Raw genomic sequence first — 25,984 nt, forward strand, 5'->3', positions numbered from 1 at the left:
AGTGGTAAAAATAAACTCATAAGGATTTGGGAAGCTTATTATGGCCTTTCCAGGTGCACTGGCTCTCTCCAGACATAATGTACTTTCAGTGAGCAGGGGAATTTAAATACATTTCATGTTACATATCACTACGGAGGAGCCGTAGGAACTAGAACTTGTAATCCATTCTCTGCACACAATGTCATTGAGAGAGATATTTCTGTACCATTTTTAACACACTGGGAGGATCCCACCCTCTCCTCTGTTCCTCTTTCACACCCAGATGATGGCGTGCCTTGAGTTCCAGTTTTTAGAAATCCGTGTGGTAGGCTTTTCTTCTGAAGTACAAATGTCTGTCCTTCCTGGGGAGGGCGGGAGGGTGCATACCACAAAGCCACTTCCATGAGGCCGAAGAACAGCCCCCAAAGATGTCCGTGTCCTCATTCCTGCAACCTGTGAATATTTTACTTTACATGGTAGAAGAAGGGAGTTTAAAGATGTGATTCAGTTAAGGATCTTAAGATGGGGAGATTAATGTGGGTTATCTGGGTGGCCCAATTTAATCCTGAGTCCTTATCAGTGAAAGAGGGAGGCAGAGACTCAGAGAAACAGATGTAGGAGTGGAAACAGAGGTGATGAGATTGTTGGCGTTGCAGAGGGAAGACACCAGCAGCAGGGAAGGTGGGCAGCATTTAGGGCTGGAGGAGTGCAAAGCCGTGGATTCTCCCTCAGCTCCTCTGGAAGTCAACACCTTGACTTTAATCCAAGGAGGTTCATTTTGGTCCCTGGCCTACAGAGTCGTAAGAATCAATTTGTGTTGTCAGAAGTCACTACATTTGTGGAAACTTGAGGCAACAGAAATAGTGACTAAGGTGCCACTCACATCTTGTTGTGAAGTGATTGAAGTAGCTGTTTCTTCTCGGTCAGTACATACTTGGAACAAGGAGGAACCGGGGAGGGGGAACCCCAAAGAACCCCTCAAAAAAACAATGAAAAGATGTGTGAATATGTGAGTTTATGTATTTTTGCATTCCTTTCCCCTTGTCTGGAAATGACCACATGGAAACACCAGAAGCCAAACTGAAGAAACCCACAACAAGCCTGAAAACAAGCAAACAAGCAAACAAAACCCAAGGACTCCTCTCACATGTAAGGCTGCTGCTGCCTGCACCGAGCCGGTGGGCTGCGTTCACGTGCACACATGTCCCTTCTCATCCCACGACACCTTCCAGGTGTCCAAAGCATTAGCTTTCTCTTGTGATGGCAAAGTACATTTAAGTAACTGGACTTCACTTCGTCAGAAAGAAGAAAGAAACAACTCGTTCCCATGTATTCTCTGTAGTACAAAGGATTTGGGGGAAGGGCGAGTCAGTGCCCATGAAATATGAGAAAAAGTCTCAGCCAGGGTGGGGAGTGTGGGACAGCCTAGATGATCAACCGGGGAGATTTAATTGGGATGTGTTTCTGGGTTCTGCTGCTGGAGGTCTGAGGGCTTTCAGTGGAAGAGACAGAGTTTGTTTGTTTTTCTTCTTGTTTTGTTTTTTGAGTAATAACTTACAAGCATAAGAAGAAAATGTGGGACATGAAGGGTGTTATAGAGATCATGGTTGGTTTTGATGTTGAACCAGTTTCAAGTTAGGATAACTCTAAGGCAGGAGAAAGACACCAAATGCTGGCTTGCTGAATAGTTTGAAGTTTGAAGGATGAAAGGAAAAAGAGAATAGTATCAAAATTGAAGAATTCAAATATATATATGTGTGTATATTCATTATATAAAATATTTATATTATATTAATGTCATACAAATATATTCTTATTTTAAAATATATGTACTTATATATACATATACATAAATCTATATCTTTCTATATATAAAAAATCATTGATATATAAGTATACTATATAAACATTTTATGTAGATAGGGAGAAATTTTCGAAATATGAGTACACTTCAGTGTAAAATCAGGAAAGAAACATAAAATAGTATACTAAAGACTGGAAAATATCTAGACCATGTGAAAATTCACATCGCCATCCAAATATGTGATATTAAGTATTTCCTAAGCTTTTATTCCAATGAGCTCTTGGTTATTTCTAGAGCCTTAGAAGTAAGAACAAAAATAGCAGAAATCATAGCATGTCCTGCACAGAAAGGCCTCGACTCGGGAGCAGGAAACAGTGTTCATTTCACTGGTTAACACGAAGGCTGGAGATCTATTAGATTTCTGCTTGAGGAATTATTGATTACACATTAGATAAAAAACCACATATACTGAAAGAATAATTCAAATCAATTGAAATTTGAAAGTAGGAAGATCAGCTCTTGGATTTTAGTCTATTAATTCACCTAACAAATACATTTTAAGTGTCTGCCAAGCATCAAAATGCTTTTCTAGGCTCTGTGTGCACATGGGGTGGAGGAAGGACAGGAAAAATAAAAACTCAGTTTCCGTGGAGCTTACATTCCAGTAAGGGGAGATTGGCAATAAATGCATTTAAGGATGTGTAAAGTAGGGGCACCTGGGTGGCTCAGTCGGTTGAGCATCTGACTCTTGGTTTCAGCTCAGGTCATAATCTCAGGGTCGTGGGATCGAGCCCTGCATCTGGCTCCCCGCTGAGAGGGGAGTCTGCTGGAGATTCTCTCTCTTGCTCTGTTCCTCCCCACCTCCCCCCACTAAATACATAGATACATTTTAAAATTTATTTTATTTTATTTATTTATATTAATAAAATATAAATTTTATTTATTTGACAGAGCACAAGTAGGCAGAGAGGCAGGCAGAGAGAGAGGGGGAAGCAGGCTCCCTGCCGAGCAGAGAGCCCGATGTGGGGCTCGATCCCAAGACCCTGAGATCATGACCTGAGCTGAAGGCAGAGGCTTAACCCACTGAGCCACCCAGGTGCCCCCATAGATAAATCTTTTAGAAATGTGTAATGTAATATGTGGTGCGAAGAAGCATAAAGTGGGGTAAGTTGGTTGAGCAAGGGGCGGGGAGGTGCTGTTTTGGAGGAGGCGGTGTAGGGACACTGCTCTGAGTAGGTAACAGAAGAGCAGAGTCCTTGCTTTTCCATGAAGCAGCCTCCTTGGTAGCTGGGAGAGGCATGATCTTGGTGGAGATGGCAGTAAACTAAAGGCATGTGGCTGAAGCGAGCTTTGCTTGAACCTCAGGAAGCTCTCTCTCTCTTGTTGGTGGTCACTAGAGAATTCTGGGCAACTCAGTCCCCAGCTTCAACTGCCGCCCAAAACAGATCATCTTAAAGCCAGTTTGCCCTTCCTCCTGTTGCTCTACACAGGCACTCTGGACTCGAGAACATTCCCACTGTGCTAGTCCTTAAAGCCCCTGCCGCAAAATACAAACACAGGACATGTATAACCAACCCCTAGAGTAGGCTTCAACTGTGGACAGAAGCATCCGGGATGGCGAGAATCCTGGAGACCTTCCTTTTATTCTGAGCAGCCTGGACCTCACCCCCTGTCCCACCATGTAACACGTGACGGTGTGAGGAATGCAGTTAGAAAGCTCTGCACTTCCCAGAGACACACGCCAGCACTCTGCTGTCCATGCGAACCCGAGGCGCGTGGGGCTGTGGGCCCCTGGGCCAGGAGGGAAGACTTTTCCAAGGGCCTGTCCTGTCCGCACTGACCTCTGCTCTGCAGCGCAGTGAGAAGCCTTTATCAGGCAGGAAACAGAGACTTGCAGCTGAGCTGGAAAGCAGCCAGAGTTTTGAGCCAGAAACGAACAAGCAAACAGCAACAATGGTAGCTCCAAGCCGGAGAAGACAATACTAGATACAGATGGCAGGGAAATGGGGCTCCCGTGGGCCCCGTGAAGGCTCAGCTGTTACGCGGGCTGAGGAACCCGGCTCCGCCAGCGGCAGGAGCGGTGAGCCATGGCCTCGCAGAAACTAATGAGCATTAGGCGTGGTGGCCAGAGGCAGATGTCCGTGGGCAGGAGCCCAGGGGAGGTTTTAGAAATTCCCAGAACATTTTTCTCTTTCTCTCTCTGTGACTTTGGAGAGCTATGGCTTTGAAGACGTCTTTTTCTCCTGGAAAAGTCATGGACGCTCAGAAGTTCAGATTTTCCACTCCTTGTCGCTTTGCCTCGGCCTTTGCCTTGAGGGGGGACTGACAGACAGCTCTAGGTTCAGGCGCAAGATTTGGCCAGGAGGGGTGGGGAGTGCCGTGGTGGTGACAGAGAAGTAAGGGACTGAATGAAGCTAAGGACATAGCAGCCTTTACCTCTCAGGAGCATAGCCTCCTGTGTGATGTCTCTGTCTCTAAAATGCCATTGACCCCAGCCACAGTGTCAGTGGTTCCTGACCGCCTCTTCGCGTTGGCGGACACACACCTCCCTCCCGCAGCCCTTCTCCGCGGGCTCCTGCTCTCTTATGCTTGTCGATGGTGCCTGAAACAGACCTGGGCCCTGCGGCTCGCAGGAGTCAGGGACCCTCGAGCTGTGGTCATGCACGCTGACGGGGCGGGCCTTGTCTTTGGTTGGTGCTTTTCTGTGGACGGTGAGGGTGGACCAGTCTCCTGCTGAGCATGAGGGCTGCATGGGGGTGTCCGCTGGGCCCCCGGGAAAGGCAGAGCTGGGACTTGCTGGGACCACTTGCTTCTTCCACCTCAGTGGTGCCCTTGACCGTGAATTATGAGGGATGGCTCAGGCTGTCAGCGAGGTTTCGAGTGGAGAGTCGGTGGTGTGGGAGAAATGAGTGTTGTCTTCGTATATTCAGGGATACGCCATATGGATGAGGGGGCTTCTTATTCTGTCTTCTGTCGCACTGCTTCCCCCCTCATTTACATAAAAATGTAAAAGCCATTTGCCTCTTGCATATTTTTGTCTGTAAATCATTTGGATATAAGTTCAAAGGCTATAATTTCCTGCATATGCCATATGATCTCTGTTCATTAAATATATTTTTAATCAAAACTCTGAGGGCGCCTGGGTGGCTCAGTCCGTTGAGCAGCTGACTCCTGATTTCAGCTCAGGTCATGATCTCAGGGTCATGAGATCGAGCCCTGCCTCGGGCTCCCTGCTCAGTGGGGAGTCACTCTTTCTCTTGCTCAATAAATATAATATTTAAAAACCCCAACTTTGTAATGTAGATTTTTTCATTCACTTTATGGAAAATGTATACCTTGTAATCTAATTGGCAAAGGCAGCCCTCATCGCTAATCAACCAGATTCATTTCCTTTGTTAGAAAAAACCTGACCCAATTTTCCAATTTAAATAAATGTGGCCATACTTGCTCTTCTGACAACTGCCTCACCTTTGAGTTAGAATTCATGAATAGATGGATGGATGGACAGACAGACGGATGGACAGACAGATGTGTGGTTGGGTAGGTGGAAGCATGGAGCTTTAGCATAAGTTTGTTGTCTGGATAAAGTAAGACACTGCTCTCCTCAGTGTTCCTTGGAGGCTGTTTGTGTTTCTGCCACAGGACATTCTCTGAGACCTGTGCGTTTTAAAACTGTCCTTTTGTTTGTTGTCCAGATTATTTGTGCACACGAGTGAGATTCAGGCTGGGTGAGAAGCATGTCAGGTGAAATAGGAGAAAGGCAGGTGTGAAGGAGGAAACGATCTTTTAGGCAGGTCAGCTTCAGGAAGCACCTGTGACAGTTGAGGACCTGGCAAGTGACTTCCTTAAACTGACCACATTCTAGTACTCTAGCATTCTAGTACTCTAATATTCTAGTATAATACTACTATCTAGTATCTGGTATAATAATACTCTAGTATTCTAGTACTCTCTGGAAAGTCCTTGTGTGTCCACACTGATATCCGTGTAGGGCATACACGGATATCAGTGCCTACGTGGAAGACCAGTGCCCTAGAGGGGAAGGCGATAGCCAGTGGATAAAGTGTAACAAAACAATTAAAACTCTCTAAATACAAAGTGGTCTGCTTGGCTTAATGAGTTTCTTGTCATTAGAATTATTGGCACAGAATCTGGGGGTCTGCCGTCAAAGATGTGATAGAAGGAGGGACCCTTGTGTTGAATATAAATTTGGAGAAAATGTAAAGGATTTTTTCCAACTGAAGGATTTATGGTATTTCACCCAGGAGTGCTCAAACTTCTTGTGTTAAGATCCTAATCTTATTTTGGAATCCTGAAAGAAAACAGAGGAACCTATGATATCTTAACAAACTGTGACTGTTTATTTTATTTATCTCTGTATCTGTTTTCACACATGGGTTCTGTCTTCTCAGTCAAAGCCACTTCTGTTTGGCAGCGCTGAGCTAACACAATGAGCTACCACTTGCTTGATAGTACCCAGTCATTATTTCTAGGACTTCAGAGGCGGCAAGTCTTAAGTCGAATTAGAAAGCAAACATGAAGTTTGTATGTTTGGTGTCAACAAGAAGAGACTTCACTTAAGGGGCTTGGTGGGCGGGGACAGCAGGACGGTGAGAGAGCTTGGTGTATTAACTGAGGCTTTCCACCCTGGTAAGGAGAGCTCAGGTGTGTAGGTTTTGTTTTGGATACAACCATAAAGGGAGCTTCCAGAAGTCTCAAGTGAGTCTGATCTTGAAGCTGGTGGGTATGGAAAGTGGTAGGGGAGGAGGACAGATGTGGGAGAAGGGCCCTCCCACAGCTGATCACCGCCCCATCTGTGCTCCCGCTACTGCTGTGACCAGCTGGGGCTGTGTCCCCATGCCCATGGCTGGGTGGGGCTGACTTTCTACAAGGCTGCTAGGAAAGTACTTAACTTCTGGCTCAGTGGCAAAGGACCGGCCTTTCTCTATCATTCGGAAGCTGACTTCACAGGAGACTCTTCTCCGGAGAGCCACAGCTAAAGGCACTCCTTGCCGGCGGATGGGTAGTGTTGGTTCTCCTTAGTGATCCCTGCTAGTTACGACCTTCCTCTCGATTTCGCAGGAGCCTCTACCAGCCCTTTTTGTTTCAAGCTAACCTGGATAGCATGACAGCACCGTCCACCACTTCTAAATATAGCTGTCCCTGCTGGTGGAACCGCTGATGTGGTCAGATTCCTACCGGCTCTTTGTGTTTCAGAAGCCAGGGTTGGGGGGTTGTGTCACTTAGAGGTCTGTTTGTCTGTGTGCCAACAATTTACGAACTAGATTATTATTAAAATTTCATTGGCCTTACCAAACTAAATGTTACAGAATCATTCCTACGGCGAGTGTATGAATATACTGTCATCACTGCTTTCTGTCTCTTTTCCTAGCTCGTGAGTGGCTGTCCACAGCAGAAGGACACATTCCATATTTGTCATCTTTATGAATTAATTACTCGGGGAGAATGCTTTGACTAAAAAAAAAAAAAAAAAAAGGTAAGTTAGTTAAGAGAGAGGGAAGTCGGTCTTAGTCATGAGAAAAATACTGCCTGGGATTAGGTCAAATCCATCCCCAGCCCACCTTGTTACTACAAATAGTTTCCTCCAAATCCAATAAGGAAAATCATTTAAAAATAAAAAATCCCTGTATTTTTTTTTTAAAGATTTTATTTATTTATTTGACAGAGAGAAATCACAAGTAGATGGAGAGGCAGGCAGAGAGAGAGAGAGGGAAGCAGGCTCTCTGCCGAGCAGAGAGTCCGATGTGGGACTCGATCCCACGACCCTGAGATCATGACCTGAGCCGAAGGCAGCGGCTTAAACCACTGAGCCACCCAGGTGCCCCAAAAATCCCTGTATTTTTAATGGAAAAGAACAATTGGTAAGATGGATTAAAGACTAATTATGATAGATATGTCATTTACAAACAAGATATTATAAGAGATAGATTATTTAGTAAATCCAGATCATTAATACTTTTTTTTTGAAGATTTTATTTATTTATTTGACAGGTAGAGATCACAAGTAGGCAGAGAGGCAGGCAGAGAGAGAGAAGGCCACCAATACTGACTTTTTATTTAAAACATCCCCCTGGGGCACCTGGGTGGCTCAGTCAGTTAAGTGTCTGCCTTCGGCTCAGGTCATGATCCCGGGGTCCTGGGATGGATCCCTGAATCAGGTTCCCTGTTTGGCAGGAAGCCTGTGTCTTTCTCTTCCACTGCCCCCGCTTGTGTCCCCTCTTTCTCGCTGTGTCTCTCTGTGTCAAATAAATAAATCTTAAAAAAAAAAATTCAAATAGAAATTTAGTTAATTGTGGGATACTTAAATCAACTGAATGGTCAATCAAGACTGAATGGCCAATCCCATTTTCTCAGTGAAACAATTTAAGATTTCACAGACATTTGTATTAACTAATTCACTCCACTGGGAGTGGGTAGTCCTGTTTAATCACAAGTAATAGATACTTGACCCAGTGCCTTTAAACTAAAACGTTAGATTAGTTTGGTGAACACCCGGGACAGGCCAACTACCTCCGATTAGCCGCGTTTGGGAGGAGTGTTTGGGAGGAGTGCAATGGTGCCGCCAGACCTCGGGGAAACCAGGGGTAGATGGCATCTTTGTCTTGTCTCTCGAATCCGATTCGTCTCCCCGTTTCCTCCACATCAGTTTCCGATGCGTTCCTGTGACACAGATGATATAAAACATGGCTGCTGGCTTGGGTTTCCCAGTCCTGACTGCGTGAGAGGAGACTGGCCCCAGAGCCTCTATCCCCCAAATTAAAAATTCTACAGGAAATTTTTCATCAGTCCAACTAGGTACCAACGCTTGGATTCACTGACTGAGGTCAAGACAGCAGAGGTGTGTTTTACCGAATTGCTTTCCCTGTAACCATTCAGATTAAGAAACAGCAAGTCCTCCCAAAAGCCATTTATCACTCCCTCCAAAATCCCTCTCAGTTAAAAATCAATTGGTGCCTCATTGGTCTTTCCAGCTTTAACATGTTCTTATGCCTCATTAATTTTTTCCAAACTCTCAGCCATTGGGTTTTTTCCCTGTAGTTATAGTTACATCTACCAAATTGATGTAGCGAGTTAGGGAAGACTTTGGCACAACAGAAAACTTTTCTTCCTCAATCTCAGTATTAATTTCACATAGAACTGCCTGTTATCATAGGGTGTAAGAGAAGCAGTTTGCTCGGATGTCCTTGGGAATCATCATCAAATGGGTTTGTCCTAGGGTCCAGAGAACATGTGCCCAAATTGTAAACCCAAAATGAGGATTTAATTAATGACAAAGGAGAAAGAGAGATTCAGAAGACATATTCTTGCTTTTACTTGCAAGGTGAAAGTCAGGAAATCTCTGCACCGAAGAGACAGTGTTTGCTTTCTATGGCTGTGCAGCCATAAGTTAACCAAGAAAGACATTAAAAAAAAAATCATGTCTCTTGCTAAGAGTGACTTCAGTTTGTATCTACACTTGTAATAATTTTAAAGGCAATGTGATAAAATACAATGCTTGCATTTTTGGTAGGAAAATATTTCTGATGGGTCCAAGGAAATAGACAGACAACTCTAAAATAAAGGAGAAAAGAAGATAAGCATTTCTTTTGAAAGGAGGGAAATAAAACTCCTTGTTAATGCATTTATCTAGAGAGAAGTAGGTTTTATAACCTACACTCTTGGAATAAGGACTGTGTGTGTAGATGTATTTTATGCATGCTTAATATACACCCCTAAACACATCATAGTGATTGTTTTGGGTAATGACAGCAGCAGTCTTGGTGGCTGAAGAAAATTCTAGAAAATAAAAAAGAAAGAGTAGTCAGTGCAAATACTGGCCTCTTCCAGATCGAGCCCTTCTGTGTGTTCTCCCTTTTACACAATTAACCGCTGTTGCCGAGTAGATTACAAAGCAAGAAAAACACATTCTTTGTTTATTAATAGTTTTATTTCCTTATTTCACTGTTAAACTCATGGGATAATATCACCACAAAGTTGCAGGCATCATTTTATAGTACAGACAATGGATGTATTTTCGGGAGAAAGAATGAGCGTGGCATGGAGTGGGGTAGGGGGCACCTGAAATGCCTCCCGAGGAAGGGGAGGCCACCAGGTCATAAAAATGGGTAAAATTCAGTGCCTTTGGTAAAGATGTGGACACTATTTTAGATGCAACTATGATACATGCCTTTTGCTTACAAAGCAAATATAGAGCCGTCATCTCTTTTTGGATAGTGGTTTGTCACTACAGCCTCATGAACGAGAAGGGTGTGATCACCAGACACGTCACAGGTGCTGCCCCCAAGGCTTCCTGCCCCCAGAAATCAGTGTGCTCATGCCCCAATTTGGGAGGCCCGTTTTCGTTTAATTATCCCTCAGACCTGCACCAACTTAGTTCCTGTGTGTTTAAGAAAAAAGAAAGGAGAAAGAAAGAAAGAAAAGAAAAGAGATGTCACTCGCAATGTTGCCTTCCATGGCTCCAAGCATGAGCCCCACGGAAGTTTCTCTGGAGGGTTGGTAGGTGGGAAGCTGAAGAGCCCGGGGACTGGACGAGGAAGGGATTAAAACTGGACTTTTGTGTCATTGCAGAACAGCATGGACTCTCCCCTAACTTCCCACACCGATCAGAACTGTACACAGACCAGTTTTGGCACCGACGACAGATCTTCACGTGCACAAGTGGAAAACGTGTCTTCCTGGCCTCTGCCCTCGGGACTTCCACGCGGACACCCAGGAAGGACCACAGAAGTTCACCAGTCTGGTAAAAAGTTCCCGAGTTCTAGGGATAAAAGAGAGAGTTGGTCCCCCCCTTTCTGTATTCTTCATTACATCAACAACTTCAAGTCTGTTTACAGTATTTTCCCTTGTTGCTCAGGAACGTTTCTTGAGCTAAGAATCATCATATTTTTCCCGTAAGGACTTTCCCAGCTTGGTGACCCCTGACTGCCGCAGCAGCATGGGGCCGGGCTGCACACAGTTCTGATAAGTACTCGTTCTGTGGGCTGGAAGGGGTTTTCATTAAACATTCAACAACATTTACTGAGTGTCCGCTCCCTGACGGACATCGTGCCAGCCATGGGGAGGCAGACAGGCGTGAGACCTGCTTGGTATTATCAAGGAACTCACAGAACTGAGGATAAAAATAGTTTGGGGCTTGATGTGCAAATTGCAGAATTGTTAAGGAGTATTTTGGACTTTGAGAAGGAACAATAAGAGACTTTTATATTCTAGAGATAATTTTTTTTTTTTTTTTTTTAAGGTTAAGATAGAATTACGGAATCTGAATTGGGTGCGGACAGTGTTATCAGTACCTCTCCTGTCACGGAGCCTGCAGCTTCCTTTTCCATTTGCCTTTCACGAGGCTGTCTCAGGCAACTCAGAGTGGGGGTGACCCCAGGCCAGGCCAGAGCCGGAGGGTTCTGCTCGGACCACCACAGGCCTAATGTTCTTCTGAAACACGGGCTCTCACTAAGCATTTGGGGTCCTCATCTACACGTCCGAGTGCCCTGTCCACCCATGTGCACGTGAGGCTGTGAATGTAGCTGTGTCCACTCAGGAGTGGCAGGAACACCTGCCCGTGTCGGAGTCGCCCAGGAGAGCACTTGGCAGGTGCAAACTTCATGGGGTAGAGTCACTTTATTAACTCTTTTTTTTTTGGGGGGGGGGTGTCCCTCAGCAGCCTCCTTCCTCACTAAAGCCAGAAAAAGAAGATGGAAATACCTGGTTCTGAAGAGGTCTGGGTTACTGTCCCCAGAGCCAGCCTCTGGGTCTGGAGCAGTAATCCTGGTGGAGGCCGAGCATATACCAAATAGAGTTGTGAGAGCACAGGGAGAGAGAGCCCATGGCTTGCTCCACAGAGGGAAGCTGAGAAACCATCCTCAGACTTTAAGTGCAGGCCAGGTGGCTCCCAGCTGAGCTGAGCTCCGTGCACACGGCAGTGGAGGGAACGTGTTCTTTTAGAGGAGGCGGCTGGAGGAAAGGGTTCCTGTCCTGGGTGTTGTGCTCTGCGGTTTCGGTCCCTTTGGGAGAGCTACGAGGGCAGCACCGAGAGCACCCGCTCCCCAGTGGCTCTGTCTGCAAGGCCGTCAGGCCTCAGGTGGGTCCCGGGCTGCAGGGGCGTTGTGAGCAGTCCGTCCCCGGGCTCACCAACAAACTGTGGGTACCCCAGACTTCCAGTGTGGAAACGTAAGACAGTAAGTCTGCTGGGTCTGTGATGTGTTTGCCTATTTGTCAGACACACCGTTACACCTGCCCCGGGCCTCAGCTTTGATCTGTCTGCTGTCAGAGGCCAAGTTCAGATGCCTTCGTGTTGTTGATTAGCACGAGCATCTGGAGACAACCCAGGGAGTCTAAGCGACATGCAGGGGTGCACAGAGGACATGTAAGTCCCTAATGACCTTTAGTGTTTCTTTGTGCTACTTTTGTTCGTCCTCTGAAGCTGCTAGTGATGGACTGTCCGATGTCTCAGTATTATGTCCCCCTCTGGGAGTCAAGGATGGGACACCAGAGCAATCCCTAGTTCCATGTGGTATCAGCCTCCTCCAACAGCCTGAGCCCTGGTGCCCCACTTCCCTCATGAGGCCGCCCTCTCCAGCCAACTCCGCCCTCCCGCTCCTCCTAGATGATGCCTAGGGGCTCCCATCCCTTTCCAGAGCCTTGAACTTGTCTATCTTCTTCAAGGGCAGTGGACAGAGAAAGCAGAGGTGCTTCTAGATCTTTATCCACTGCAGCTTCTAATGCTTAATGATGCCTAATGCATCCTTTTTCTCTGTCAGAGTGTAGAACTATTGTACGTGAAAGGGTCAGCAGAAATGGGTGTAGTCAAGGCTGGATTTAAGGCAAGGATGATTCAGGATAGTAGGGAAACCAGCAGAGAGACCACAGGTAGGGAATGGGCCAAGAGAACAGAGCCAAGGGAAATAGGGGACCAGAGAGGTTACTTCTCTTACCCATCTGGTAAGGCCTGGAGAAGAGAATTTGGGAGGATGGATGTGTGTGCTTGCAAGTGTGTGTGTGTGTGCACATGTGTACATGTGTGTGTGGGGGGGTGTTCTTCATGTGCGGCTTATTTTAGGCTTATTTTGCTTTTTCCATTAAAGTGAATTATCACGAAAGCTCTGCAGACCTCCTTCATGTGGAATAACATAGGTTGACGATGAAGATATTTTGATCTTATGTAAATGCCTAATACCTTTTCTCACGACAAGCCCTTTGGGAAAGACACATGTAGCTCTGTCCAGTTATAAACACTCCTACCTCTTTGATCACCCATATCCTAAGTCCCCCATATTCAAAAGGATTCTGTTTTTCTTATTTTCCTTCTCAGAAAACTTCCTAAGAGTTGGCCATACCTTTCTACAGACACAGGAAGTACTTAGCATACAGAAACAGCTTTTATCCATAAGAGATTTTAAAATGGGAGAGCAAAAGGCTTGGAGTAGTTTCTTTTCTGCCATCATCAGCATTAAGGAAAGGACAGGGTCAGGAGAGGATCAGGTTCAAGCCAAGCTGCTACTGACCTTCGTGGTTGTGCCAAAGCTCGGGGTTTGTCCATTTCTCAAACGTAATGCTCTCTAATTTTGTTGGAAATACAGGAAACAGCCCTTTGGGAGGAAGGCAGGACAGGAGTTTCAAAAAGAAGGGGAATCACGGACGCCCAGGGACACTGGGATCAGCATTCATATGTTTATTAGTGTCAGGCCAACCAGAGTAGGAAAACAGAGATGCTGTTGCTCACCAGACGTTCACAAGTGGATCACAGAACATTCCGTAGTTTGCTCTATGTATTAGAAAATAGTCTCTGGTTTTTCTTGTTCTTTGGTTGAATGTGGGCCCAAAATTATATATATATATATATATATATATATATTCTTTCAATTACGCTGATCTGGTTTATTTATTTATTTTTTACCATTGTCATGTAATTTCAAACACCAAGGTGGAGGGTTGCTTCGTTCATTTCCCATCGGGTTCAACGAAAGAGTGGTTTTTCCACGTTTCTGTCAAAGTCACAGTTGACTTTTTATTCCCCAGGAGCTAGGGACTTGTTGCTGCCAGCAGGATGGCCGTCGTCTTCTCCTCAGCCTTGTGAAAAGCTCGACGGACCGCACTGATTGCTTGGGGGGACCTGAAAGAATCACTTTCGAGGGACACCACGGCTGAAGACCGAAGGGTAATATTTATCAACATTAAATAGACACTTGGTGAAGTATGCATAAATATTTCTTCATATAAACAGAACATGAAATTAAATAGTTCAGAAACACAGACACCACTGAGCCCACACCCACTGTTGTCACCTGTAAACACCAGCTCACAGTGAACACAGAAGCAGCTTCTACCCCGGCCCGGGGTCCACGACCCGAGGCCCTGTACAGAGGTGAGATTTCTTCTCGACCCCCCCACCCCGCCCCCTCCCCTCCCGCTCCCCACACTGCCCCGGTGAAAGGAAAGGAAGGAACCCCAACAACTACAACAGTGACAAAAATGACAAGCCACGGTGGCAACCCTTCCCACCCACCCCCCTAGTACAACATTGAGCTTTTGGATCAATTCAAAGGAGATACAGAATCATTTTTTTCAAAAGGTTAAGGAAATCAACTTGAAGAAATACTTTTTAAAAAGTGTTAATACTTTCTTCGGAGGACAGGAGACTTCCCGAACCCCACTGTGACTGAGTGTTGTGCAAGGAACCCTGGAGAGCGCTGGCCACAGCTAGGTAATGCAGGGGGATGCCCTTTTGCATCTAGAAGGGGACAGGTAGCAGGACCTCCAACACCACGTTCTCCCTCCGCCCCCACGGTGTCACTGGGGCACTTTGCCATAGATATTGCTGCGTGTGACATTCAAGTGCGACATGATGAGTTTCAAGCAGCTGAGATAGCAGAGATTTTGTTGGGCAACACTGTTGGGCAACATTGAGATTTGGACAGTTAGATTCAACCCTGTGGACGTGGTTCGTGGGTGGGGCTTGCTCAGAGGGGCTCCAGTTTGCTGGAGCTCTGTCGAGATCAGCAAAGCACCCGGCTTACACGGCTTATACTCAAGAGTCTGAATGTGCGCTGCTGCATTCCCCGGGATGGTTTGTGGGGGGAAAAAAAAAAGCCCTGGTTTCCAAAATATTACACTGGGTTTATTTCACTTTTATGTTGTGTCAGGATCCTAGAGAACTTCAGTTATCAAAGTACTGAAAGCATATATTGCAAGAATAATTTGCCAGCTCAGTGATTCCCAGTATATTATATACACTGTGTGTGTGTGCAGAAGTCTCTCTCTCTCTCACACACACACACACACATATATATATACTTGTATATTTTTATTGGTACGAAACTGGAAATGCACGAAATAGTACTTTGCAAGAATCAAGTCCACAAGTGGAGTTGAACAACACACCAAAGAAGACGGGGAAGCTCTATTGGGACAAGAAGGTTCAGCTTTACAACGTATGAAGTAATTTCTGAACCACTGATTCACTAGCTTGACATGTTCCCTGTGGGACCTGGATCGCCCTGCATGGGCTCCTCGGAAGGAACGTGGCCCCGGGCTCAGCTAGTGATGGTCAGCTAAGATTTCCCGCACTAACGGGGATTCAGAGAACCCAGCAGACAGATTTGGGTGTGGAATTGCTATGAAACATTTTTCCCCCCTCTTTGAGGGAAAAAAAACCAAAGTCTATTTCAGAATAAATTTCTTTATATTTAGGAATATGTTTTGTTTTGTTTTTTTGCTGACTTGGTGTCTTTCTATATTAAAATGGGTTTATTCACTGGGTCAGTAAACAGGCAGCTTCCTTCATATCTGGGTGATAAAAAGACAAACCCCTTTTGATCACCCCGGCAATCACCCCACTGCCGGCTGGCGCCCCCCGGAGGTCTGCGGGTGGATGCGTGCGCGTGGCCGCCACGCTGGGCCGAGCCCCCCCTACAAGGCCTGCTCGGGCACGCGCTTGTGGAAGATGACGGACTGTCTCTGCTGGTACTGCTGCTTCCGCCGCCGCCGCCGGTCGCACTGGCAGAGCAGCAGCATCTTGAAAGTGGTTCGGAATGTTTTGTTACACAGCGCATAGCACACGGGGTTCACGGTGCTGTTGATGTAGCACAGCCAGTAGCCCAGATTCCAATAGGTTTTGGGTATGCAGCTGTCACAAAAGGTGTTCACCAGAACCATGATGTTGTACGGGGTCCAGGTGATGATGAAGGCCAGCAAGATGGCACTGAGCGTCTGCGCCGCCTTCTTCTCCTTGATGAGGGACATCCGCTTCCGCTTGGTGATTTGGCTTCGGGTCTTCAGAGCAAACCTCTTGGCCAGAGTGGCCTCCTTGAAGGACAGAGGTAGAGTGGCCGTGGACTTGCCCACCGAGGAGTTGGCCTCTGACGCCTTGGCTGTGTCCACGGCGGACTCTAGCTGGATGGGGATCTTGGAGAAGCTTTTCTGGAAGCCGGCGCCATCGTCCATGCTCTTCTGGGCCTGCAGCTTGCCAGCTTTCCTCTGTGGGTCGGCTGCCCCCAGCGCCTGGTCGGGCACCTGCAAGTTGTCCGAGGAGGGTAGCTTGGTGGAGTTGAGGATGGTGCTGTGCCCGGGCAGCTTGAGCACGATGGAGTAGATGGCGCGGGTCTCCGAGCCGATGTCCTCCTCGTCGGAAGAGGCCGAATTCTCCAGGGAGGCGGCTGCGTCGTTGTTATTCCAGCTGTCGCTGCTGCTGTGGTCGGGGTCCATCTGCTCCGCGCTGGGCTTCCAGCTCTTGGTGGCGAACCAGAAGTGGCAGCCGCCGTACTTCCTCCGGGACGAGCGTTTCAGGCTCTGCTGCTGCAGCTCATAGCTGCTGCAGCTCCGAGAGCTGCCTGTGGGGTGGACAAAGTTCTCGGCCTCTGCATCTGTCCCCGAGGCCTGCAGCCCAGCGAGCTCTTTGGTACGTTTCTCGGTCTCCTTATAGATTCTCCAGTATAAAATAGTCATGATGGTGACAGGCATGTAGAAGGCGGCGATGGCCGTCCCGAACGTGATGGTGGGCTCGCTGAGGAACTGGATGAAACACTCGCCGGGTGGCACCGTCCTCTTCCCGACAAAGTACTGCCAGAACAGGATGGCCGGGGCCCAGAGGACAAAGGAGATGACCCATGCCAGGCCGATCATCACGCCAGCTCGTTTTGTCGTTCGTTTGGCTCGGTACGTGAGCGGCCGCGTGATGGAGAAGTACCTGTCAAAGCTAATGACCAGAAGGTTCATGACCGAGGCATTGCTGGCCACATAGTCAATGGAGAGCCAGAGGTCACAGGCCAAGTTTCCTAAAGCCCACCGATTCATGATGATGTAGGTGGTAAACAGGTTCATGGAAATGACCCCAATAATCAGATCGGCACAGGCCAGACTTAAGAGGAAGTAGTTATTGACCGTCTTCAGCTGCTTGTTGACCTTGAAGGCCACGATCACCAGGATGTTGCCGATGATGGTCACCAAGGCCAGGACACCCGTTAAGAAGGCGATGAAGACCACCTGCCAGATGGTGTGGCCTCCCAGCGGGTCACTGGTGGTGTCATTGGCAGAGGAGAAATTCCCGGCCGCCCGAGAGACGTTGTAGCTGCCAAGGTGAGTGGCTGTGCCTGGGGGCAGCCCAGCATCTGAGGGGCTATGCACCCAGGGCGAGCTGATGTTTGGAAACAAAGGTGAGGTTGTACTGTTAGTGTGCCAGCTCATTGTGATTCTCGGACATAGTCTGGGGAGAGAAGAGAGAATAAGCGCCATTAGGAGAATGTCTGCCTTCTTTGGATTGGTTCTTTGCACTGCACAACTTTTAAAACCCATGGGAGACCTCTGACATGAGGCTTACTCTCGGGCCAGAAACATCCAGCTCTTTCTCTTACTTGAAAAGTGAGGGGCCTGGAGTTAGGGGAGACCAATCTGAGCACAGTTAGCAGGTGACATGCACCTGCTTGTGCCTTGTTCTTTCCATCCACACTCTCCCTATTTCTAAGCTATTCCACCTACACTTCCACGTCATGCGCTCCCCCAACAAAGTCTTCCTTCTCTTATTTTAAAGAGAAAGGGGGAAAGAGGAGATGTGTCTGTGCTGCTTATGCGATACACTGGTCTTATTCACCTGCATTTAGTCTGGCCGGACCCGGGCCTCTCCCAGGCTGGAGGCGTACGCAGTGTTAGGGAGTCGGCAAGCGTTTAAGCCTCCCTGGGCATGAGAAGCCTCATCCCGGAACAAGGGAGGAAACGGGTGTGAATCACTACACACTGGGTCACCTCAAGACGTGGCTAGAGAAGCAGCGTGTTGGTTCTGTGTAACGGTTGATAACAGTATACAAGGCAGCTGTTATCTGCTTGATAATATGAAGTAGCTTTGCCAGAATATTCTGTACTGACCAAACCAAGTTTTGGATATTTCCAGTATTTGGACAGTTTCCCTTTGGCGACGAGAAAGTATTTTAGCACCCACACGCACACGTTTGTGTACAAAGGCTTGCAGAACTTCAGCTAGTTCCTTCAAACGCTTGTTAACCAAAATACATAAATAAGTGAGATGCTCCAGTGAGAACATCACCAGGAAGACCTCCAGGCTGTCTTGGACAGCTCTGGGTGGGACCCGCCTTCTCCCCTTAGATTGCTCACATCAGCAGCCACGGTGCACTTGACCCAAAATCCTTCCTCAACAAGTGTCGTCCTGTGAATTCAGCATCGATAATCCTAGCACAATACTCTTGGGAGCACTTGTGTTGTGTTTAGGCTCTTAATCTAAACAGGGTTCAACTGTAAACTGTCACATATGAGCAGGTACACATATCCCCTGGCAAGAGCCCCACATTAAGTCTTTCCACAGAGAGCCATCAGATTCACACGCTGCCTTCTGGAGTGGCCTCAGCGAGTGGCAGGAGAGCTTTGCAGTCCTAAAGGAAGGTCAGCCACTTTCTGGGGGTGACTTAACTATTTTGGTGAACCACGTGCCTCATAGACAAATAAGAATGAAACATTCTGCTTAGTGAAATAAACTGTTGAGAACTTTAACCTAGAATTCAATAGTAAGTGTCAAAGAGACTTTGTTTTTCACTGAAATGTTTTTTTTTTAAAGATTTTATTTATTTATTTATTTAGTTGACAGACAGAGGTCACAAGCAGGCAGAGAGGCAGACAGAGAGAGAGGAGGAAGCAGGCCCCCCGCTGAGCAGAGTCCGATACGGGGCTCGATCCCAGAACCCTGGGATCATGACCCGAGCCGAAGGCAGAGGCTTTAACCCACTGAGCCACCCAGGCACCCCTTCACTGAAATGTTTTAATATATGTCCGGGGCTTAGTACGGAGCCTGACACAGAGCAATGTGCGACAGAAGTGTCACGTCTATTGTTATTTTACTCCTCTTCTTCTTGAACAATGAACCCACTTTGCTCTGGCTTTCAGGATGCCCAAAGCCCAACACAGTGCAATAATAAGTGATCCAAAGAGAATATAGATCGGACACTTCCTACGTGACAGACATTGTGCAAATCACCACATGCTTTATCTCATTGAATCCTTAAAATAATCACATTTTATGAGAAATGGAGACACGGAGAGTTAAGTAATGTGTCCAGAGATCAGGCCGATGCATGAGGGAGGAGGGGGGAGAGATTCTCACCCAGATCATCTCGAGCCCCCCCACTCTGAGTCGCACTGTGATGTTTCTCTAACTCTCCACCGGTCTATCCAGATGCCGCATACAACTAGCCTGTTCCAACTGGCTAAAATGTGTTATCTGCCTCCTTAAAGTAGAGTTAATGTGCATTAAAAATTAGATGAGATTCCATTTGTCACCTAAAAGATGAGCAAAATACAAATGATTGGAGGCAGGCAGTGTGGACAGGTGTGAAGGACAGAATTTTGTGGTCGTGGCTACAGTGTAAATTGGTTGACAATGTGACAGGTGATTTAGCAGCATCTGTTAGAATCATGCACAAATTCCCAGATCCCAGGAGCTGATGCATGTATGTGAGGTACTTATGTATTGTGGGTGTGTGTTTACCTACACATAAAATACCTAAGTGGTTGGACATACACAACATGCACATATAATTTTATATACACTTACATACATATATACACTTATATATATTTACTTCAGCACTATTTGAAAATAGAAAAAAAATAGTCTAAATATTCTAACATATTGTTCTGTTACAGAAAAGAACACCTGTATAATCCAGAGATGAAATTCCCCACAAGGCACTGATTTCCAATTATGGGTGATGGATGGGGTTTTCTTCCTTACTTCTTTTCACTCCTGAGGGTTTTGTTGGGGCAGTCAACTTGCCGTTACCTCTAGCTCACTCCCACCGAGGACTGTCTGTATTTGGGAAATGTTACATGCTGTTGGGGTACTGGATTGCATTGAGGGTTTCTTCCCAGATGCAAATGCAGGGTATCTATCTATCTCTGCCTCCACCTGCTTCCCAGGTTCCCACAGTTCCTACAGGGTGTCTGCCCATCTTCCCCGTCACACCTACAGCCACACGGATAGAGGAGAACAGACCCATCTGAAACCAGACACCTCAGCTTGAAGTCCTGTCCTTGAGTTTAACAGCCACTTCCTCCTGGGGAGGCGAGGTGTCCTCCCCAACATGTGCCCATGAGTATTACTTTCTCCTTCCTACGACCACCCTTAGTCCTGCATTTCTCTCTGATCTGCCCCTTAGCCCTGCTGATCTTCTACACACCTTCTGGACAGCTTTCTCTCCCCAGTGTCTTTCACTCCAAAGCTCCAAAGCTTCCTAGACATAGTGGCTAAGTTTCTTGTCCATGCTTGGTTTGGACTGCGACCCATACTACATTCTTCCCTCCCTCCCTCCTGCTCCCTGCTCCGGCCCCTGGGGTGTGCTCTGAATCTCACATGACCTCCCACAGCACCTTTTAAAATTCTTTTTTTGTTTTAAATTTTAAATTTTTTAAAAAAGATTTTATTTATTTATTTGACAGAGAGAGATCATAAGTAGGCAGAGAGGCAGGCAGAGAGAGAGGGGGAAGCAGGCTCCCTGACAAGCAGGGGGCCTGATGTGGGGTTCCATCCCAGGACCCTGAGATCATGACCTGAGCCAAAGGCAGAGGCTTAACCCACTGAGCCACCCAGGTGCCCTAAAATTCTTAAAACACCTTCTAAGTCTCTGCCATCCTGTCCCGTGATGCTGATCATGTTCTGTTGACTAACTTTCATAGCTCCTGCCTTGCCGATTTTCTTATAAATAACTGTAATGGCCAGTAATGTTTGTGTTGATGATACATCTCCTTTCCTCTTTGTTCTTCTTGTCAATGTCAGACAGTGGGTGTCTGCTCTGTGTCTTTCCTTCAGCCATCCTTTTGGAAATGCCCTGTCCTCCACAGTAAGTATTTCTGGAAGGGCATCCAGTACACTGTCCCTGCCTCCTCTGCTTCAGCAGTGGGCCTGAAGAACATGCCAGCAGGAGCGGTAAGTTAAGGAGAGGAGCTGATACAGATTTGGGAAAGAGAGAGGGGAACTCTATGTTCTTGGGATTTTTAGGCACTGGTAACCCATTTATATGCTCGTGGAAAATCTGAGAAGCAAGCAAATGTAGAGGAGAGAGATGGCAGGCAATGTGGAGTGTGGAGACAGCAAGACCATGATGTCTTCTCAAAAAACCTGGACCTAGCAACTCCTGAAGTCAAGTTCCCCCTTGACTTTGCAGGTTATGGGAGCCAACCATTTCCTCTGTTGCCTTCACTGCTGAGGCAGGTTATTGCCATCTGCCGCCCAAACGGTCCCAACTAACATAACCGCCACCCTCAACGTCAGCGCCTCTCACAGAACCACTGGTAACTTTAGGTCATTCGCACCGGTGCCACTGAATTCAGGAAGTCGGGACTCTCCCCTCCACAGACTTACCGCATAGATGAGATATGGCATCTGAATATAATAGTTTTTTAAAAGCACCACATATTTTAGGCAATGTCAAATTGTTCCGTGCAAATTACACACAACATGTCAAATCACATTATGTGTGTAAGAATTCAAGAGCCAAATAATTTGCTCAGCTGACCAATGTCAGTGGAGATTGTAAGTAGGGATTTTAGAAACATGCCTTAGAGCAATTCTTTTCTTTTGGTTCATTTCATGCTGTGATTCTGTAGAACACCACAAATTATACAATATTTCATTCCAACTATCCCTTGTGAGAACACAGAATATAAAAGAAACCAGAGTTGAGTCCTACCCATGGGTGGGACCAGCTCTCTGTATTGGGTTCATTAGATGCCCGCTCCGGGGCTCCTGGAACCTAGCGGCTTCTTGGCTAATCACTAGAAACTCTGTGAATCACACACTGTTAGGCAGATGATCTTTGACCTAAATTCTTTGGCATGTCTACCAGTGGCCATTGTTCTTTTTATAATTCGAAACCAATTCAATATCAAATACCCCACAAAATTTCAGATAGGTGCTTTTTCTTATTTTAAAAACATTCCCGTTTCCGTCCATCATACCACAGATAGAGACTGTGAAATGAGCAGGATTTTTCCTGTTGCAAAAGGACCCTTCAAGGAGAGTGACCTGTCATCCCCCCATATGGTATACCATCCAAAGGACAATAATTAATAAGTTAATAGTTAATGATCATTCATTCACTCCAGATAACTATAGTTGTCTCCTGATACCTTCATATGTGTGAAAGCAAAAAGGAGGATGTGAATCCAGCAGGTGAACATGTCATTGAAGAAAAAGCCTTCTGAGTAGGAAGTGGAAATTATGGGCAAAAGCACATTATTAAAACCTGTTATGACTTATAGCTACAAGGGGAGAAATGTCTAGGAAATCACGGGCACTCCTGTGATGCTATAAGACAATGAGATGCATGGAAATCACTTCTGTTAATAAATACGAGGCTATGGGTGCCTGGGCGGCTCAGTCATTAGGCGCCTGCCTTTGGCTTAGGTCATGGTCTCAGGGTCCTGGGATCCAGTCCCGCATCAGGCTCTTCGCACAGCAGGGAGTCTGCCTCTCCTTCTCTCCCTCCTCCTGCTTGTGTTCCCTCTCCCACTGTCTTTCTGTCAAATAATAAAATCTTTTTAAAAAAATGAAGCTGGTATTTTCATTAATAACTTTTTATTGGAAAGCAATGAAAGGTAGTTAAGAACCATGGTCTCAGAGCCTGTTTGTTTTGGGTCTGAGTTTGGGGTTGGCTGAGAAGGAGGGAAAATTTGGCCAAAGGCCTAACTTCTCTGACACCACACTTCTTACTCCGTAAAAATGGATTACCTATATGGAACCACAAAGGACCCTGAAGATCCAAAACCATCGAGAAAGAAGAACAAAGCTAGAGAAAACACAATCCTTGATTTAAGTTTTTTAAAGTTGTTTTTTTTAAAGATTTTATTTATTTATTTGATAGAGATCACAAGTAGGCAGAGAGGCAGGCAGAGAGAGAGGGAAGCAGGCTCCCCGCTGAGCAGAGAGCCCAATGTGGGGCTCAATCCCAGCACCCTGAGATCATGACCTGAGCCGAAGGCAGAGGCTTAACTCACTGAGCCACCCGGGCGCCCCACAATCCCTGATTTAAAAAAAAGATCACTAAGCTATGGTAATTAAGAGTATGAAACCGGCCTAAACAGACACACAGACCGGTGTCATCAGAAAGAGGGCTTACAAACATCCGTGTATATACGGTCAATTGATCTTTGACAGGGGAAGCCAAGAACACAACAAGAAAAGGACAGCTTCTTCCACAAAGGACCCCGGGAAGACCGGACAGCCGCGGGCAAAGGAACGAAACTGGACCCCAGTCCTATACCATACACAAAAGTCAACACAAAACCAACACACATGGACACAAGACTTGCACATAGGACCTGCGACTATAAAGCTCTCCTGAGGAAACACGGAGGAGGAGCTTCATGAAAGTCCTTGGCCACGCTTCCACAGAACTGAAATGAGCATCTTCGAGTGCTCTCAGCCCTCCCCTGTCCATTGTAGCGCTCTCAGACAGTAGCCGAGACAGAGAAACAAACTAGACATCGACGGACGGACGAACGGGTGAAGGAAATGCAGTGCGTGCACATGCGGACTACTTCTCAGCCTTCGAAACGGAAATGTGACAATATGCGGGAACCCAAGGACGTGGTGCTTCCTGAGATAAACCAGTCCCATAAGGGCAAATACCGCACGAGTCACCCATGTGGGGCGTCGGAAACAGCAGTACGCAGAGAAGCGGAGAGTGGATGGGCCTAGCCAGGTGTGGGGGCAGCGAAGGACAAGAAACCCCGTACTCGGGATACACGTGATGCAAGGTGAGTCCGGGCCGCACACGCCAGCACTGTCTGCAGCTAACAGACCTGCAGTGTGTGGTGAAATTCTTTTCAGGAGGTAGGTCTCATGTTAAATGCTCTTATCGCAAGAAAAACAAACGGGACCCCGGGAGGCCACCCCCCACCCCTGTGGGTTATGAAGAGGGCAAGAAACATGTGGTGAGCTAATTCTTGGAAGTCTTCCCTGATTGGCTGCCTGCCTTCCACCACGGCCAACCTCTCAGGTCCTCAGCGTAGGGTTGTAACTGCAGGAACTCAGGGAGACTGTGCTCAAAGTTTGCTTTTTATTGTATTTATTTGAGAGAGAGAGACAGAGACAGAGGGAGCAGGGGACAAGCAGATGCCCCACTGAGCAGGGAGCTGGGCGTGGGGCTTGATCTCATGACCCTGGGATCATGACCTGAGCCTAAGGCAGAGGCTTTAACCTACTGAGCCACCCAGGCCCCCATTAAAGTTGGCTTTTTAAAGTTGACTTGAAACACTCTGGTAGAGACAGAGCTTACAACACTAGAGTCTTTAAACACCAAGGAACGGTGTACTGGCCCAAACATTAGGTCAGTAAAACAGGTGCCTCCTCACCCGGTTAAGGAAAATGCACTGCTACGACTATGAAGGTGACTCAGCTATCAATCCCATGGAAAAAGTCTGTGCACTACAAGCTAGCAATTTAATCTCTAGGTGTCTGTCCTCTAGAAAATCTTGCATATAGTCATATACAAGGGGGGTTACGTAGGATGTTTGCTGAAGCATGTGTTGTCATGACAAAAATCAGGAAAAGAGCATCAGTTTGACAGTGGCTAAAAAAAATCTGGTAAGAAAGGGAAATACAGCAGAAAAAAATTTAATTTACTGATCAATCATCTATGTATCTATCAATCATCTATTGACTTAAACATAAGCCAATATGTTTCTCATGAAGCTATAATTTCCAGAAGAAAACACAGGGGATAAGCTTCATGACTCTGGTCTTGGCAATGCTTTCATGGCTGGATACATACATATACAGAAAGTTACAGATGTACACATAAATAGGAAAGTTTCAAAAGCTCTAAAAATATGTTGTTGAATAAGAAAAAACAAGTTGTGGGTGATGAATAAACATGATATGATTTAGGAAGCAACAAAACACATACAAGAACAGCGTGTATCATATATAGATATTTGTGTGCTTGAAAGTCCCATAAAAAGACAAGGATGCCAATCACACATTGGCGGTGACATCTTGGATGGGGAAGATGACAAGGGCGAGGAAGACGGACAAAGAGGGCTTCAGCTTGACCTGTAATGTCCCTGAGGAGAAAACTACACGTTTCCAAAGCCAGAGGAAGGCAGGGAAGAGAGCGGAGGGGAAGAGCCTGGAATCTTGCCCTCCACCCCGAGCCTGGTTCTCCAGGAGGACAGGCGATGGTAGATAGTAAACGGATGTTGTAAACCGTTAAGTGTGTGCTGATTCCTGGTGCAGGATGGGGCCTAAAAACAGAAGTTTAACTTGTTACATAAAAGTAAAATTCCTGGGGGGCTCCTGGGTGGCGCCTGGGTAGCTCTGTGGGTTAAAGACTCTGCCTTCAGCTGGGATCGTAGTCCCAGGGTCCTGGTATAGAGCCCCGTGTCAGGCTCTCTGCTCAGGAGGGAGCCTGCTTCTTCCTCTCTCTCTCTCTGCCTGCCTTTCTGCCTACTTGTGATCTCTTTCTGTCAAATAAATAAATGAAATCTTTAAAAGTAAGTAAAATAAAGTTCCTGGGACACCTGGGTGGCTCAGTTGGCTGAGCACCCAACTCTTGATTTTGGCTCAGGTCATGATCTCAGGGTCATAGGATTGAGCCCCGCATCCAGCTCTGTGCTGGGCATAGAGCCTGCTTGAGATTCTCTCTTCCCCTCCCTCTGCCCCACCCCTTGCAATTTCTCTCTCTCAAA

At 46.6% G+C, this 25,984-nt stretch overlaps 1 protein-coding gene and 1 long non-coding RNA gene across 2 annotated transcripts in view; one reads left to right on the forward strand and one right to left on the reverse strand.

Annotated features, from left to right (window-relative positions):
- The first annotated feature begins 7,180 nt into the window (after positions 1-7,180).
- On the forward strand, positions 7,181-14,165 carry LOC132016194 (uncharacterized). The gene is made up of 3 exons (XR_009403914.1): positions 7,181-7,280; positions 10,373-10,544; positions 13,817-14,165. It is a non-coding gene; the product is annotated as an uncharacterized LOC132016194 (long non-coding RNA).
- Positions 14,166-14,316: 151 nt separating this feature from the next.
- Positions 14,317-25,984, reverse strand: part of CHRM3 (cholinergic receptor muscarinic 3) — a 500,011-nt gene continuing 488,343 nt past the window's right edge. Inside the window, exon 5 of the mRNA XM_059395799.1 lies at positions 14,317-17,498. Within this exon, the coding sequence (XP_059251782.1) occupies positions 15,707-17,479 (1,773 nt within the window). The 5' untranslated portion in view covers positions 17,480-17,498 and the 3' untranslated portion in view covers positions 14,317-15,706. The remainder of the gene's footprint in view (positions 17,499-25,984) is intronic.

Source organism: Mustela nigripes, chromosome 4, assembly GCF_022355385.1.
Source record: "Mustela nigripes isolate SB6536 chromosome 4, MUSNIG.SB6536, whole genome shotgun sequence".
NCBI lineage: Eukaryota > Metazoa > Chordata > Mammalia > Carnivora > Mustelidae > Mustela > Mustela nigripes.